The sequence below is a fragment of the Pseudopodoces humilis genome, chromosome 1, assembly GCF_049639895.1.
Source record: "Pseudopodoces humilis isolate 2021_Gansu_Grassland_sample_001 chromosome 1, ASM4963989v1, whole genome shotgun sequence".
In the NCBI taxonomy this organism is placed as follows: Eukaryota; Metazoa; Chordata; class Aves; order Passeriformes; family Paridae; genus Pseudopodoces; species Pseudopodoces humilis.
This window is the reverse complement of record NC_142200.1, coordinates 100,161,673-100,179,558: the sequence shown is the minus strand read 5'-3', so window position 1 is coordinate 100,179,558 and position 17,886 is coordinate 100,161,673. Positions and strand designations below refer to the sequence as shown.

Below are 17,886 nucleotides of genomic sequence, written 5' to 3'. Positions count from 1 at the left end.
CACCAAAAGGGGTAACCACCAGCTAGGACTCCTCAGGTCTGTGAGATCATTTTGCTGATGACGTTTGCCTGGAATAAATTGCTTGGCTTCATGCTTTTATTTTTTCCACAACAGATGTCCTTTGGTAGGAAGCCAGCCTGAGGCAAAAATTCAACCAGATGCCCAGGAAATACCTTAGAAACACACAGTCCTTTTGGCTAACTAGATTGAGCACAAGTCGGTACAGACTGAAAAGCCAACTAACAAGATGTATGGAAAGTCCACAATCGAATGACAGAGAACCCCAAATACATCAAGACTCTCCAGTTCAAATTGAGGAGGGCTACCAACACAAAGAACTATGGAAACTTAAACCTGCATGTACAGACTAACTTCTGTAGTTAGATCCAAAAAATCTGGAGTCATCCTGCCATTACAATGAAATAGCTGTTGTTAATATCTGGTGGGTGTTTGCCTGGAAAGATAATTCTCCTACTGGCAAATGATAGGTAGGTCACTCTTTTGCAGGGTATATGAAGATCCTATCTTTCCCTAATGTAAAAAATGCAGTCTCCAGGGTGTTTTACACTCCCTATCCCTGTCTTCATGGATAATGAATGATAAAGACAAAGCTATGCCCTGTTAGACTAATTGAGTGATTTTAATACTTACTTAATTTTCCCTGGACCTTGCCCATACCCTTTGGCTTCAAGTTTTCTATAGAAATTGCGCAGCTTGGCTTCAAAGTCCCTCCTGTACGGAGAAGGTGCTCTTGCGCTTGCTCGCTGCAGCCCTGGAGGGAAAATGAAGAGCATCCTAAGGTGAAAGGGGCTTGACTTCTTCCAAATCATGCAGCTTATGTTTCCAGACAGAACCGGTTAACCAATGTGTTAGGAACTTTCTGCAGGTATACAGTGGACTCAGCGTTATTTTTGTTCTATCTGGCATCAATAGAGTTGTAAATTCATGTAATTCAGTGACTGCAATGAACTTCCAGGGACTGTATCCTCTTCACTAAAAGTGCATCTTGTGTGTGCTGTTGTGTCACCTCTGCCTTTAGTAGTGACTGAATGGAAATTGAAGGATCAGAAAGGCATGAGAAAGACTGACAAGCGTATCTGCCTCTCATGGCCAGTGGCATTTAAGTTTTCTTTTACTTTTGCACTTTAAAGAGATCTCTCTCCTCTGCATAGTATAGGAGATCTCCTTACTTGGCCGGATTAAACCTCTGAAACTCAGAGCAATGCTTCTCACCAGAGCCTAGCACCCCAGCCAAGCTGGGAGTCAGGTTTCCCTGTGTTAATCTGATTGTGTATTAAACACTTACAGCTATCAACACAAAACCTCTTTGTGGCATCAAAAAGGATTTCCATCAGCAAGAAATGCTACATTTCCCTATTACGATTCACACATACAGCAGATTTTTCAGCAATTTGGAACCTGTTTTGTTTTGATGGCTGCATTCTCAAAGTAGGTGATTATTCTTTTTGTATAAACAAGTGCCATACCATAAAAGGCCGAAGAATGGATTAATGAAATCCCATTTCCCCATCTCATTACAAAAGACAATAAAACACATCCCTTTTATGAGAAATCTGGCAGCAAATGCTTCACAGAAAGAAAAAAAAACTCATCACATTTAGTGGGAGCCCAAAGTATTGTGGCTGCCATGAGGGAAGGACATTTCTGTCTCTGCTGGTAAAACAGAAAGGCGGATTTACATGCAGCGCAAAAAGAAACCCCTGCACCACTTCTTTCTTCTGTCAGCCTTTTGTTTTCCCCAAGGACATAAGAGAAGGGGCGCTCTCATGGGCTTTATAACCAGGACAGAAATTAGCAAGAATGAGTATTTGCCCTTGTGCTTTCACAAGAACAGTCTCCTAAGTCACATTTGTGCCATATACTTGGATTTTTGTCCTGTAGGAGACTTGCTTATGACCTGTCCTTATGTAGACAACGGGAACTTGTATTAACAGTGGTGTTAAAAGTCATTAATGAAACATTCTGTTAGAATGTCCTCCTGTAGAGAAACATTTAACTTCTTCACATCAAAAAGCCTTTGCATTTTCCACAGCCATATCCAAGATTTTAATTTCTCTTGTCCATTAATTTTGTTTGAAATCAGATAATTTAAAGGCATGCTCAGAAAGCTCAGCCAAAAATGGATTTCTTCAGATCACATTTCTGTTGATTCTCTCAAAATGGCCACTGGACATAACCACACAGTGAGACTGCGGTGGGGGTTGTGTCTCTTTGCGAAAGGGAGACATTAGCTCCTCAAATTTCTATACCATAAACAATAACTACAGAGACATAGCACAGCTGGGAATAACCTTCTCAGACAGCATGTCTTTCTGGAAAATATGTTTCCTGTCAAACCTAAGTTAATGGGCTCAACACGGGAGGTCAGGCTAGATGATGAAGATGATCCCCTCAGGTCTCAAAATGGATGTGCCTTGGGAAGAAGAGAAGTTTTTGGAACATGGAGTGGAGAAGACTGAACTTTACAGGGGTACTGGAAGTGCTGCAGCACACCTTCAACTTGGGAGGTGCTCTCTGCTGCTGTCACGTAAAATCAATGTGCTTCTGTGTCAGTGACTTATGCTTGGAGTACACCATTCTCTTACCTAATCCTTTCCAATGATACAAAAAGCAGGAAAATACCTTCTTCCATATGAGCAATTTCTGATCTGTGTTTCAACTACTCCTAACACTTCAACAGATACATAGCAGCACTGGAAACTGATCCAGCAAAAAAAGCAACTGGGATCAGATTTGGAGTAGGCACTGGAATTTGCAGGGGGACAGCTGATGCTGGCTCCAAATCTGCTCTTTTCTATTTATTAGAAGAAACACCACAAATACAAGATTTTGTCTTAATTTTCCCATCTCCTTACCTGGAGAGTTTTGGGGTGATGAACAGGGTGAGCAGCGAGGAGAAAAACTGTAACCTGGATGGAAGGCAGCCTGCAGTGGTATGTAGGACATGATATCCTCTTCAAAAAGGCTGCATGCAAAAATTCATAGGGAGAGATTTAGTTCACATTCATCACATGAAGGAACGCAAATACGCAGTATGGTGCAACTTCACTGTGTCAGATGTTTGGGTGCATCTCTGAACTCATGGATTCAAAAAATCCATCCGTTTCCCAAAGACAGCCTGGTCACTAGCAATGAAGAACAAAATGAATTTTAATAGATGCTTCATGCTAACATGATGGCCCACCCCACTGATGGAGAGCAGAGATGTAAGGCTATGTAGGAAATAGGAACACCTTCAATACATTAGCAGAGAGAAATAAAGATGCACACTCTGTCTCCCAGGCTGTTTTTCTCAGAGCATTTTCATGTAGTTCAGTACTTTGACTGCTTGAATTTAAATGATGGGAATAAGTTGCAAATTTCTTGCATCAGGCAGTGCTATTAGAGCACACCAACCCCACATGGGTAATGCAATATTTTCCATCTCATACCAAGACAATAAAATAAGTTCTTAGCTGCACTGAGGAGAAGTAGGACCTAAAGACCAAGCTCTCTGGTTTCAGTACAAACTGAAGCCTTATGTTCATTACCCAAACAATGCTCACTGCACTGGACATTGAGGTTTCATGTGTGGCAGCACTGCTGTAAAGTAAAATTATCAGTTTCATGAGCAGTCACATTATTGTAGTGAGAAAGAAAAGGGACTTTTTTTCCTCTCTTTTTTGTTTTTTCTTTATTTAAAAAGCAAGATTTTTTTTTCCATTAAAGGGAAACATTTTGACCTGATTCTTTTTATCTGCTATTTGATGACAACAGCCATACTGACTGAGCTGGCTGGATTTACTGCACTGATGGAGGCTGCCTTCCAGGAAGTACAAATTGACAGATACACTCTGGCTGAATCATTTTGGATGGTTATCAGTATGACCTGATTTAACAAAATCTTTTCAATTATGCTGAGAAAGAGCCAGATAGTTTCTCTGGTACTGTAAGTAATTAGATTATGCTATTGATTGAATTGATTACCTCAGCAGAATTACTAAATCTGCATCACACGACAACTTTTCAAGCCCATGTGTACCCTCTGTCCGAATGTAATGGATCTTCTCCCTGAAACATAAGTGATATTATGGAGAGAAGAAGAGAAAAAAGACAAAACCAGAAAAAACCCTATGCCATTATCACGGCTTGAGCCATATGTAGAGTTGTTATTCTTTGGTATTTTGCCAGTTCCTGGTTATCTCCTTATAAAAATGGCAAAAATCCTATATGCCTGATTAATTTTCTAATTTCCTAACAAACTTGCAAAAAAAAATCTATCTGTCAGTTTACTGACCCAAAAGATTTTATTCCCTATTTTAGAACACAGAATGATTCTTAGTCCTCCAGTTTCAAGTACACATGCCAAGTCACTAATCACAGTTTTTTGTGTAAGTCTACAACTAACATAGCACCTTTTGTTAACAGAATTTGCAGTAACATTACTTCCTTTCCCTCTGTCAGTTCCATCTGGCAAATAACACTCTATCATATACTTGATATGAATTAATCACACAGAGGTTATACAGTGTAATACATGTTCCATGTGTAAAATCACACCTTTTGTTAATGAGGAAAACATAGGATAGGATCCTATCATAGAAAATACACATCTATACCCCAGCATGTTTCTAAAGCATTACAGTGTCCAAATATTTTTATTTTAGTATTAAGTCAAAATATTATACCTCAAGTCAAGGATGTGCTTTAGAACCTTGCAATCAAGGTCCATAAAAGATGGATGTTTGCATCCTAGGAATTTGCTTAATACCTACTGCATGAGCATTAGCCAGCTTGGATCACTCCTGGCCCAAGGTATAATCAGCAATGACCTGGAGGCAAAAGGCTCAATATCCTGTTACAAATCTCATTATGCACTGGCTAAGCTGTCTAGTCCCTATCACTGGTCAATTTTGCTCTCTGCTCAAAAGGAGATAAAAGCATTATCTGTTCTCTGGGAAATGAGAATTCAAGTTACAGCTGAGAAAAAAAGTAGTCTGGAATGATTTGATGGTGAAGATAAAAAATTCTCAGTTACAGAAATACACATCTTGAATACTGAGAGTATTTTTCATTCTGTTTCTCATTTTATTTGCATGTATCAATTCCTCCAGAAGGGGAGTCTAATCCTTACACCCAAAGAATTCTTTGTCTGGCCCTCAGAGGTAAATGAGGAGTCAGTAAGGCTACTAGCAGAAAGCACACTGCAGGAATTTGGAGGTACTCTCCCTCCTTCAGCAGTTGTGCAGCCACACCTCTGACTGCACAGTACAACCTAAATTCTTGGTCAAACTTTCAGCTGGTGTATATGGGCATCGCTGACATTGACTAACATCAGCTTAAGTTCTTGGCCAAAACCAGTTAATTCAAACTTTGGAATTCAAATGAGTTTAAGTTGTACTAGTGATTTGTTCTGGGTTTTTTCTGTTTTTAAAAAATCTAATAGGAAAGGAATATGCTTAAGAAAGACACAATTTAGCTACTTTGGAAATGACCACCTTTAAGTCAAGTGAGAAAGATTAAAGACAAGAGTATGATCCACTTCATAATAATGCTCCTATGTCTTTATAAAATCAAGGGTGACTATATCCTTGACAGGGGTGTAAATCCAACCATGAAACAAAATCCTGGTTCTGTTGGAGTTATTGGGATTTTGCTGATGACTTCCATCCAAACATTCTTTTAACTCTGTCTTCTGTAAAGCAAAGTAATAATTGCAGATGAAGACAGAGTTTCTGTTATTCAGTAATACTTAGAATATAAATTAGACAGGCCACTATTTTCCTATATTTATTTTGTCTCTTCTTACTTCTTGGATATCTGTAGAAAGTAACTATAGTAACCACATGGATCCTAGTGGTTCCCATCTACTCTTTAATGGTGACAGTTCCATAGCAGCTCCAAGTTCATCTTTCATACTTCAGTTACTAGAATTTGGTTTTCCCCAGTACAAAAAACGCCTCCAGGAAGTAGGTCTGGAAAAAAGTGGTACCTGAGTGCATGGTTTCTGGCCAAGCTGGGCTGACGCTCCTGCAGCATCTCAAAAATGTTGGGTTGGCGTAGAAATGCAACAATCTTGTCATTGTAAGCTGGAAAAGGTAAAAACAAACCAGAGGCTTTATTTACCATGTCACCATGACTCTGCAGGGGCACACTAACTGTGCTGCCAGTGAGGCAGAGCACACAGCTGATGAGAAATCCTAAAACCCACCTTTGTGAGCACTGCTTTGAGAAGAATTAAAAAACTCAGCTTACCCAGAGGTAATGCCTCATGATGGTGCTGGTTTCGAATAGCTGTTACAAGACTATTGCCTGGTCTGGCCAACAGAGTAACTCCTCTGTTTCGAGAGACTTCAGAGGCCTAAAACATCAGACAATAGGAAAAGAATGATCAAAACTGACCACCAGTAGCTCATCAGTCAGTTAAAAGATTTTTCATCTTTATTTCTGTAACCTTCAGAATCGTCCATGATGCTGACTGAAGGACAGAAAGCATGAATGAAAATTATAGCTTTATACTTCAGTCAACTTAAAAAGGGTGAGTAATTCTGTGCTTCCAAATGAAGGTACACCATTATCCATACTTACCACACCTCCTCAGTGCTGAAGGCACCAGAATCCAGAAGTAAATGCACATTAATATAGGTATTCAAGTGATGGACTTCTCTGGTTCAATGAAAATAAAATCTCTGTAGTATCACATACAGGGTATGTAGAATCAAACATGTCTTGTTTTAGCAAAACTGCATCACTTCAAGGTTTTTACAGCAATGTTTTTGAAAAGAGAAAAAACCCACAAAACTTCAACATTCACTCAGAATAGTTGAAGGGAAGTTTAATAATGGAAATAACATGAGGAAGGTATATCTATGTAGATCACAGCACAGAAAAAGGCAGTATCGTCTCAGAAGGCTGCCTGACTTGCATAACCAGAAATCGAACTGTATACACTGAAAAGAAGAACATAATCCAAATAGCTGATAAAGTAAGAGTAGTAAGAAGGAAATTTTTCACTGCCCCTTAACTGAGGCACTTAAAGAAAGCCTGTTCTAAATACACTGCCTAACAAAGGGAATCATGTCAGTAAGGCAGATTGCTCAAAAGGTGAGAAAATACCTCAGTATGAGGATATTAAAAGCCAAACAGTGACATCTGACAATGTTGCATTAAGGCATTTCTTGCTGGGTAACTTTCTGGGGACTTGTGGAAGTTGAGGGGAACCCACCAGTCTCTCACGTTTTCCTCCAGAATATGGCCACAGTAAAGCCAAGAGAGGAATCACAGAATGGTTTGGGTTGGAAGGGACCTTAAAGGTCATCTAGCTGTAACATCCATCTATTGGCAGGGACACCTTCCACTAGACCAGGCTGCTAGAGCCCCCTCCAACATGGTCTTAAAACACCTCCTGGCATGCAGCATCCACAGCTTCTCTGGGCAATCTCTTTCAGTGCTTCACCACCCTCGCAGTAAAGAATTTTTTCCTAATATCTGATCTCAACTTACCCTCTTTCAGTTTAAAGACACTCCCCCTTGTCCTGTGACTACAGTGTGAGGCTGTATCAGGACAAGATGCATTAGGAATTCCAACTGCCACTCAACTGGGCTAATAGCTGCTCCTTTCTCACTGCACAAATCACAGCATTTGGCAACCACTTCAGGAAGAAATCACCCCTGCTTCAATATTTTAAATGCTTAGCTCTGCATCCAAGCAAACGGTGCCAACCCATTTTCAGTGGTACAGCCAAATGCCATGTCTTCCAACTGGATGTACACAAAAACTGGGAAGCTAAATGTGCCTGGCAAGCTGCCTTTTGGAACCTGTAAAGCTTAAAATGTTTACATGTAACAAGACACCAGTCAGTGCACTTGATATGTGTCAACACACAGGTTAAACAATGAAAAATCTTAACTATTCTAACCAAACACACTGTAATTTAAATCACAAAACTGCTGTGCAAGTGCATGGTGAATGTTTCGCTCCATCATTCAGCGAAATTCATCATCATTCCTGAACCAACCTTCTACCTTTGTCTCCTCCTCACAGCCGCACAGGCCAACTCACAAAAAAGTTTAGCTCAGGCTTAGGCAGCTTTTCCCCTGTGACCCAGGCATCCATCCCAGCAAGCACTTTGTGGCCTTTATGGAATTCACTCCATGCCACGGCACAGGGAAGAACCTTAGGTGCAAGAGGTGCCCTACGACCCACTGCAACAGTGGGCATGAGGCCCGTGTGGGATCAGCCATTTCTTGGGCTGTCTGTGGGCAGCACAGCCAGGATCACACACTGGCATGTGCCCAGCTGTACTAATTAGGATGTGTGGGAGGGTGCTAAGGCATTGCTGGGCTCAGCTTCTTCACTTCCAGGGAGTCCTGGAGTTCAGGTGAGGATGCCTATTCCTCAGGTCTTTGTAGAACAGACTTGCAAGGGAACGTGGATGGTGGGTGAGCCTGTTTTTAAGGGTGATCGCTGACTCATCCTTGACAAAGACATATCCTACGCTCTTGTGGCTACACATAATTTTGCTGACCAGAAGATAGAAAGGGGGAAAGGGAAGGTTAACAGAGGAGTTAAATGTTTATCTCCCATAAAAATTAGCACCAGGTTGTATTTGCTCATCACTTGGGAACTGCATGGTACTTCTGGCCAGCCTGGTCCTGGATCCTCCTCTTGCTCTTGTCACCATTCCTTTTGGTTAGCTTTCCAGTACCTGGATTTATTTCTCCTGGAGCAAGAATTTTGGAAGGAAATGTATATAGTGCCTGTGAAAAGAAACTTTTGCTCCCTTCTTGCCATCTTCCCAGTTCTGGTTTAAGAGCTAAAGTCACCTAGAATATAAGAATCCAGTTCTGTACACACCTCAATAAACTGGCGATGTACTTCTCTTCATCACCATGCCTAGGCATTGCTCATGCTGTGTTTGGTCTTTGCACATTTACACCTCCAAACAATTTTTCTATGGCAACACAACAGGAAAATTCCCAGCCCTCTAATTAGCTTCAATTTTGCTAACAATTCTCTTTCCACTCTTAGCTAATACAGTACAATTGATTGCTCCAATTTATTATTCAGTCACAATTGTTCTTCTCTGCTTTGACTTTCTAACTGAATAATTTAATTTTGATTAGCACATTATTCTTTAATAAAAAATAAAGAGTGACCCCTCTAATGATGTAGTGACCTGCTTCATGTAGTGCAGAGTAAATGACAGATTTATGTCAGGTTTTAACAGCTTTGAAATTGATACTGGGATGATGCAACCAGAGTGGAGAGTCCAAACTACCAGAGGAGCCTTTCAAGATTTAATACCTTTTCCTGGGTTTTATGTTGATGCTGGATTTCAGAAGCCCATTTGAATTCTGCTACTTGCTTGCTGTGGTTTGGGTCGGTAAGGAGATTTATATATTGCCATATTCTAGCACCTTCTCTGCTCTTCATGCTAACCAGCACCTCTGGCCTCTCCATTGTGGATGCCTGCCTCCTTCCTCTCGCTGTCTTTAAAATCGCTACCCTGTAATCATGTATGTTGATTTTCACTGTAGATGTGAACTCCTTTAGAGGGAATAGAAAGTGCTTACAAACTGTTCTGTTTATAGCAGTGGCAGAAGGAAATTAATCACTTAGGGACCTACACTTTAGTTACTGATGGTTATTACAGCTACCTGAACTTTTCTTCCACAAATCAGGTAACTAAGAGTAGCAACAACCCCCTTCCTCTTGTGAAAGATTGATAACCCTTAAATAAGTGCTTAATAAAGAATTTGTCACATTTTTTTCAAATTAATATATAATACCATCTAATATCAGTAATCTACATAGAACAACGGCAGTTTTTGCAGAGGCCCTTTCTTTCATCACCCTGGCTTTTTTCTGTGGCAACTTCTCTGGCAACCACAACTTCACTATTCTGATGTCCTTCAGGCTCCTTTGACACACGTACATAACATTGATAACTGGTGAGTTGTCCTTTGTGGTCCTTCATACTGTCCTGGTGACAGCTTCCAGAGGCCACACCATCTGCTAGCAAAGAAACCAGCAAGACTGCAGACAGCTGACACATGGCCAGGACAAAGCCCCACGTCTGAGTCTACAGACATGATTTATAGGCCAAAGAACGTCCAAATGCACTTGGAGAAAATGGCATGGAACATGAGGCTCTTAATAAATGGACTGAGCTGCAAAGGGTTGAATATTTTCCTTGTAAATGAGGGACTTTTAGGCACCGATCCAAAGTCCTTGGAAATCAATGGGAGTCCTTCCAGTGGAGCAGCAGACACTTCCAAATGGGAACCTACTTGACTATGACAAAGAAGTTTCTATGACAAGGGTGTGAAAGCATTGTGGGACCTGGGCCACCAAATCTGGGAGGCGACTATTTCATTGTCCAGTTATGCAGAACAGTGGCCTCAAAGAACAATTTTTGATTTCCCCAGATAATCATTACTCAGAAGTATTCAATACTTTTGACTCCCTACCCTGTACTGTTTCTTTGGGTTTATTGCATATTGCTCCTTGCCAGCCTTGCCAGTGCTTCCAAAACCATGTGTATTTTTTGGGCTAGGTCATCTGAGCTGCTCAGTGGTGTTTCTGTCCCTGGCACAGTGAAATTGCAAGCAAGCCTCAGGCAAGCACAGACCCAAGCATGAATCATGGTGCAGGTGGCTATCACAGTCATGCCAGTAATTCAATCACAGCAGCAACACAGAACTGAAGGCTGCTTGCTGAGGGAAGTTGCTAAGCTGGTGGGAAGATATGATTGAGACAGACCCATTGATACACTTCTATTTTCAGAAAATATGGTGTTGTATTCACCCAAGACAGAGAAAACATGCCCAAGCTACTCATGCCTCGTTTGCTTTTGGTTCTGAAGAACTGCCCTCATACCCTGTTTAGCTCCTGATCCCAACTCTCCTGGCAGTGAGAAGTATTCAGACTGATCCTGCTGCAATAAATTTTGATGCTAATTTCACATGCATTTCTCTGGATATTCTCACAGAAGAGGAAGATCCTTTCACCAGAGTTCATCTCTAGTTCTGTTCAGCAACAATCCTTACAAAGATTAACTGCATGGATTTACTATATGAAGAATCTGATTGGTGGTACTCCTTCCTACTTAAATCCACAATACAAACACAGTATTTATGCCTCTTTCAATCCTGTCTGTGGCCCTCAGTGACAAAGATCATTCCCATATATAGGAAAGATATTTAATGTGACTGAAAGCTGGGAAAGCAAACCTCAGCATACATTACTGCTCTACTTCTAGGGAGTCTATCTTTTCAGAGCACAGTGTCACAGGGAGGAATGAGGTATCAGGCTACAAAAAAATTAATGAATAACTTAAGTAAAGCAAGGACAGGATGTCAAATATGGATTCTTTTAAAATCTATTCTGACATCACTTCAGGTATGCTTTACTTACTTATTATTTTATTCCGAAAATCATCAAAATATAAACCAGCAAGCTCTGAAATAAACCCTTCAGAAAGACAAAAAAATCCCCTATTGTCTTTGGAAGATAGACATTCACAAGACAGTCTGTTTCAATGCTTTTAAAATACAAGAAGTTCTTATAATTCTAGAGAAGACCGCAGTCAAAAGTTCCTGAGTTGATATGAGCACAGCTACCTCTCCAGCGCTGTAGCTACGAAGTCGCTGCAGATGTTGCCGGTGAGTCAGGTGATTTGGGAGACGCCCATTCTGCAGCGGGATCCTGGGATCTATGAAGGTGGTAGCACGGCTGTTATGGTCAACGAAGAAAGACTGAAACACAGAGGAACAATGTTTTCTTTAATAAGAAGACTGACAACCCTGTGATGGTATTGTGGGACACAATAGGAAAACCACTGGCAACTGTATGTCAGAAATACTTGAATAAATATAGTCCATGGAAGGCAACTGCAAACAACAGGACTGGCCTACTCAAAGCTAGAATAGTTCTTAGAAGATACCTGAAGCTGTGTAGGCCAAAATCATGTGCAATGGCCATGATGTAAGCAAGAGAGGAGAGAAGAATATTACTGGGAAATGCTGCTTTAACCTATTTGGTGGTTCCAGAGGTCAGTCAGCAAAGCTTCATCCAAGGTAGAGACACTGAGTCAAATTTACAGTAACAGCAGATCTACCCTGGCTCAAACTTTGCTGTTAGTCCAGTGCTGCCTTGGCTTTGGTACAATATTCTACAGAAACTTAGAAATGCTTTGAAACTTTGGAGCTTTTTTCCTGCTTCCAAAATAACTCCCCTTGCGGCTTGTGTTGTTGGTTGAACCAAACCTTCACTGATTTTGAGTTAAGAAGGAAGGAAATTTTAATAATCATGCAATCTGACATGATGTGTTAAACAAGTGATTGATTTTGTTGGCACTCTTACCTTGCCCTGCTGGTCAGTTTTTATCTCCCAGCCACGAGGAAGCTCCAGTCGAGTATCAGCAAACATGTTGATAAAATTTACTAGGTCTCTGTTGTGCTGATACCGCTCAAAATTGCGAGCATCTCTACGAATCTTCAGAATCATATGCTTCAAGCAGGTACTGTTGGTGAAGACTCGATAGGCACTCTACGAGATGGATAACAGAAGGGAACAAATCCAGTTCTGATGTCAAAACATATTTCGTTATTTCATGGGCCATATGCCCAAAGAACTAAAAAAAATCCTGTTAGAATCAAGAAACACTTCCATCTCATTGTTTTGATTTGAATGACTACTTTACATGCATATGCAGAATTAAGAAATGCAATCCGGAAAGTGAAACATCACACACATTGTGCACAGTTAGCTTGTGCAAGAACTGCCTTTTTAATGCACTTAAAAAATGGTCAGCTGAAACATCACACACTCAACGTGCATGTAGTTGCCCCCTTCACTACTTTTATTGGCTGACAGAAGCACTGCTTGTGTGCCTGGGCAGTGCCAGAGAGATACCAATACAGCTGTGAGCATCCTTTTTTGCTATATTTGAGATCAAGATGCACATGATACGACTCATGAACTTAAGAGGACCCCAGTGCAGATGTCTTCATATGAGCCTGCAACCTTTCTTATGGTGACTATACAAGCACAGGACAGGAACAGACACGTTTTAATTGTCTATTTTCGGAAGACATTAATTGTTTCCTGGAATGGAGTATTTGTTTCTTGGATGACTACAAAGCTTGTCAGATGGAAACACTTCCATGAGTCTAATGAATGCCACCCTCAGGCAGCGAGTTGTATCTCACAATGGGCACTAAATACACCTCTTAGGGGAATGTGGCCTGTGGCAGATCAAGGGAGTGAAGTGATCTGATTGCAGAATAGGGGCCCAGTGAACTGTATTTGTTGTTACAGTGTGTTCAATGATAGAACACCACAAAATAATACTTGTGCTGACAACACACAGGCCCATTCACAGGCTACTCATAGAATCATTCACTTCAGGGGAAAAGCTCCTCAAGACAGAGTAGGAAACTTCACAAAAATCTCCCAAGCCTTTCACTAGAGAAAATTACTGTCTTGGTTTGCTGGTCAGCCCAAAGGATTGAATTACTCATTAGAGTAATAAAGGATCACTGGAGGACTCCTGTCTTCAGTGAAGTGAGCTCCAGTGTGCAGACCTGGAATATGTCCAGAGAATCTGACTCAGCAGCTTTAAATTCTCAATTTCTATGCATGTTTAGTGCATTTTAACCACTATAATGCAATAAAATATCTACAGGTATAATCTTTATTATGTAAGGATTTATTGTGGTGACACCACTGAGAATGCTCCCTGTAGCACAGGGTCCCTAATTATGGCAAGGGTTGGTAAATGTTATGAAATCACACAGGTATGATCTCTGCCCTGAAGATATGACCTGTTTATAACCTGGGAAAGCTTCATGGTCACAGATTTTTAATATCCCAGCCTACTACATAACAAAAGTTGTATTTTGATATAATGTATGATCAGTGACTGTCTTGAATATCTCTAAGCTGCATTAGGGGAACTAGGAGTACAATGTAGTTTTATCTCTTCATGGAAATAAAATATCTAAAAAAATAAGAGCTTTCCCTTTTAATTCTAACTGCTGGATAATATTTTCCAACCTTAACTTTAGTGGCATAATTAATAGCTTGAAATTTTAATAGGGGCTTGCGGTTAAAATATTACACTCATGTTAAGGCAAAAGTTATGTGGGCCATTATTCCTGTACAAGTGGTATCTATATGACCATTTGACAGACGTTTTAGTAGATTATTCTGGTTCTCACATTAGAGGTAAGTTTTTAAGATAAAATGGAAGGCCTCTTTCTGCTTTTTTTTTAATTTCAGTGACTAATAAAATTGGGATTTAGTCTCTTGTGAGCTGTTCTTTACACAACTATGGTATCAGTTGCTCATTTTTCCAGCAACTGTGCTGGTGAAAAATTACATTGCTCTCAGCCATAAATCATCATATATCACCCTGCCAATGGAAGAAATTATCTGCACTCCATAACCTAGTTCAGGGAATGTCAGATGAGTTAATACATCCCTTCCATGTCAGGATCTCATGGGAGATAATCTTTGGCAGATGCTTGAAGATGGACGGCTGGCTTCAATCCATGAAGTGCCACAGCCAAAACCTGCAGTTAGCTAAAAGGCTGTGCTGAGGCAACTCTCGAAGTGTTTTACTTTCTTTTCCTTTTGAAAAGGAAGGTCATTGCTACCCAGAAATGGATGACTTTCCAAATAGACAGAAGTCACGTTTAGATGCTGTGTTGAACTACATTCCAGATATGGCAAACTATGACTGCATCTCCTTGTGGGACTTCCCTATTTTCTTCCTCCTGATACTGCATTTTTCCCACTCCCCTCCAGTTTGCAAGAAAATGTGTGGTTTTACTGCACTAAGAGAAAAAAAGAAAAGTTATTTGAATATTGAAAATTTGTTTTCATTTTTGCTTTTTCCAAAATAGCCACACTGACACAAGTCAGTATTTCTGTCACTCAGTTATGCTTGCCCCGTTTTTGGGAATGCAAATGAGAAGAGTTAATTTTTTTCCCTCTGTTTCCCTGATGTTTGGTGGTATCTGAGTAAGATTTCTCAGGATGTTGGATCAATAGGCAACAACTTCACCGCCTACAGCAACAGACAACAGAATCAACCAAGCTGAAACCAAGGGCTCCTGCTTGTTCTGGGAGGATAACATTAATGAGCTTCTCTGTACTATGGAATTTCTTGTGTGAGGCAGAATCCCAGCAAGAGCCTCCTTGGAGCAGCTTGGCTATAGTGTCTCCAGCCTGGTCTGGTGCTCATAAAGGACAACTGAGCCTCAAGTCACACAATTCAGATTCACTGTGCATTCTCCCTGAAGGTCTGGGACACAGAACTGGGACTCAAAAATCAGTAGTGCAAGAGAGCAAGCCATAATTACTCACATAGTTTGCATGCAGCACAGTGAAGAACTCAGGATTGGTGATGAACTTCACAGCTGGAGACTGCAGCAACAAGGTGATTTTTTGAGAATTCACAGGAGAAAGGGAACCTTCTCTCCTAATCTCTGGACAAGAAGAACAAGCCACAGAATCTTATTAATGTAGTGGCAAGCACAGTCTATTATTTAACCTTTCAGAAACAGCTGTAAAAGTGACGATATAAAAAACCCATCACCTGCCCAATGCACCTACCTTGGCATTCCCAAGACAAACCTGCTGGCAAACTGACAGATGTCCTTATGGTTAGTGATGCAGTGTTTACCACAGCAGTGCAGGAGCTGGATGGTTTCCTGAGCTGCAGCTTATGAAACTCTGTGTCAAGTCTGCTGCTGTCCCTAAATATAATGTGACCACAGTGGTTTTCACCAGCGGTTCAGTAACCCAGGTCCATTCTGGTTTCCCCTGCAGCTGATTTTAGAGAAATCTGATCTCCCAATCCAGCATAACCTTTTACTTTAATTGCATTGTGTTTCACAAGTCCAAGGTTTTGGGGACTTGCATGGGAAAAAAAACAAAACCAGACACAATTTCATTATTTTTAATCTGTATCAATTAATGAAGCACAAGAGCAGAACATTGAGCATGTAATTCATGTTACATGCATGTAACATGAGAACTCTGAACACTGAGAATGTAACTCTGTAGAGGTAGGAAGTCCTGATGTTCTTTAGCTACCAGAGAAATTCCTTCTACCATTGAATTATGGCTTTGGTGCTCTGGCATTTTCAAATAAAGCCACATTTTATTTGCAGTCCAAGAAAATTGGATGCAGATGTCATCAAAAGAATAAATACAATTTCACATTTTTTTCTTATCAGTTATAACTTCTTTTTTCTTCCTGCTGCACACATCATATTAGTTTATTCAGTTAAAACTGCAGACTGGATCAGTTGCTGGAGTTAAATTGATTTATACTGGCTTAGAACCTTGGATTAATGTGCCTTAATTGCATTCCTCCTTACATTTTTCATTTAAATTAAAAGACAAATAACAAATGTATAATACTGCAGCTTTTTCTTTCCCTAATGTGTTTACACCATCATTGATCTTCTAATTCTTGGAATTTTATACAATATTGATGTTTTCTTCTAAAAGCAAAACAATTATCTGTAGCAAAAACCATTTCCTAATGACTTATGGTAACATTTATCACACCCATTAGCTCTTTGGGTTTAAAACAAAAGAGTGCATATTAAATAATAAACTGAACTAAATACTTAGTGGTGGCAACTCCTATTAAATTACTATTTTATTGTGTATGATACTAAATGATTATACCTATTACAAGTAACAGCTACATTACTTATAAATACTAACAATACAATGTGTACCTCATTTCCACTTCTCTAACATACAGGACTGGGATCTTCTTATAACATCCACTGTAGGTAGAAGACTCCCTTTTATTGCAATACAAAAGATGGCAAGGAAACTTTGAGCATCAAATGTTAAACATCCTTGACCAAAATTGATATTCAAGATAAAAACACCTAATGGATCAAGACAAACAAACCTGAAAATTTTTCTAAACTTGTTAAAAATAAATTATTAATTCTCTATGTAATTTTTCCTATTCAACATTGAAAACTAAGAAAATTCAAGCAGACACTGTGCTGGTTCTTTCCCATTACCAATCCTATTTACAGAGGGACAGCAAAAGGACAGCAAGAAGTTGGATTTACTCATGGAAGACAATACAGAACACAAAGTTAGGTGGAAGTAAGAGTGAAAAGGAAGAGAACTGGTCAATCATTTTGCTGGTGCTAACAAAGCAATGAGTTATTTTTGCATGACCTCAAGTTGCACAGTGGGCACTAGACTGATTGCTGATACTTCCTACTTGAAACAAACACTTAAGACTATGGTTTACCAAATGTTTTGAGAAAACATTTTTGGTAGGAGTTTGACTACCACCAAAAAGAGCATAAGAGCCATCCCATTCTGCCTTGGGTACACATTTTCCTCTTCTGCTTTGTAGTGACACTCATTCTTGTCTCCTTATCTATCAAGCCAGATGAAAGATCCAATTTGGCTGCAAATGACAAGGACAAGCCAGGCTATTTTTCAGGCATTCAGTTCTCCACTCTGGTATGGGGTCCTGTCATACAAATTAGTGGTGAGCAAAAAGACAGCTGAGCCTTTTTTGGTTACAGCCCTCACTTAGGTCAGCTCACAGCTATCACAAAACCACACCCTTAAAAACCACAAGTATTTCAGACATGATGCCAGGGCCACTGCAGGTGCAATCAAATGGGCAAATGTGGCAGTGTATAATAGTATTCACCCAGTAGTTGCAAAATGCCTCTTTCATTTCAGTTTAAAATGGCCCTTTACTGAGGTAAAAATGCTTTGTCTGTCTTGGTAGTTGTTAAAGAAGAACTGAAACTGTTGTATCCAGCTTTGTATTTGTAGCTTCACATCTAAAAACTGTATCTTCAGGGTTTTGGTTTTTG

General features: G+C 40.1%; 1 protein-coding gene across 5 annotated transcripts in view; it reads right to left on the bottom strand.

Annotated features, from left to right (window-relative positions):
- The window catches only part of HECW1 (HECT, C2 and WW domain containing E3 ubiquitin protein ligase 1), a 250,224-nt gene that overhangs the window by 37,069 nt on the left and 195,269 nt on the right, over positions 1 to 17,886 (bottom strand). For all 5 annotated transcript variants that reach the window (XM_005533197.3, XM_088060634.1, XM_088060639.1 and 2 more), the window contains 8 exons: positions 15,377 to 15,498; positions 12,368 to 12,553; positions 11,626 to 11,760; positions 6,256 to 6,361; positions 5,993 to 6,089; positions 3,988 to 4,071; positions 2,877 to 2,986; positions 652 to 772 (listed from right to left, as the gene is read on the bottom strand). In XM_005533197.3, the coding sequence (XP_005533254.2) occupies positions 652 to 772; positions 2,877 to 2,986; positions 3,988 to 4,071; positions 5,993 to 6,089; positions 6,256 to 6,361; positions 11,626 to 11,760; positions 12,368 to 12,553; positions 15,377 to 15,498 (961 nt within the window). The remainder of the gene's footprint in view (positions 1 to 651; positions 773 to 2,876; positions 2,987 to 3,987; positions 4,072 to 5,992; positions 6,090 to 6,255; positions 6,362 to 11,625; positions 11,761 to 12,367; positions 12,554 to 15,376; positions 15,499 to 17,886) is intronic.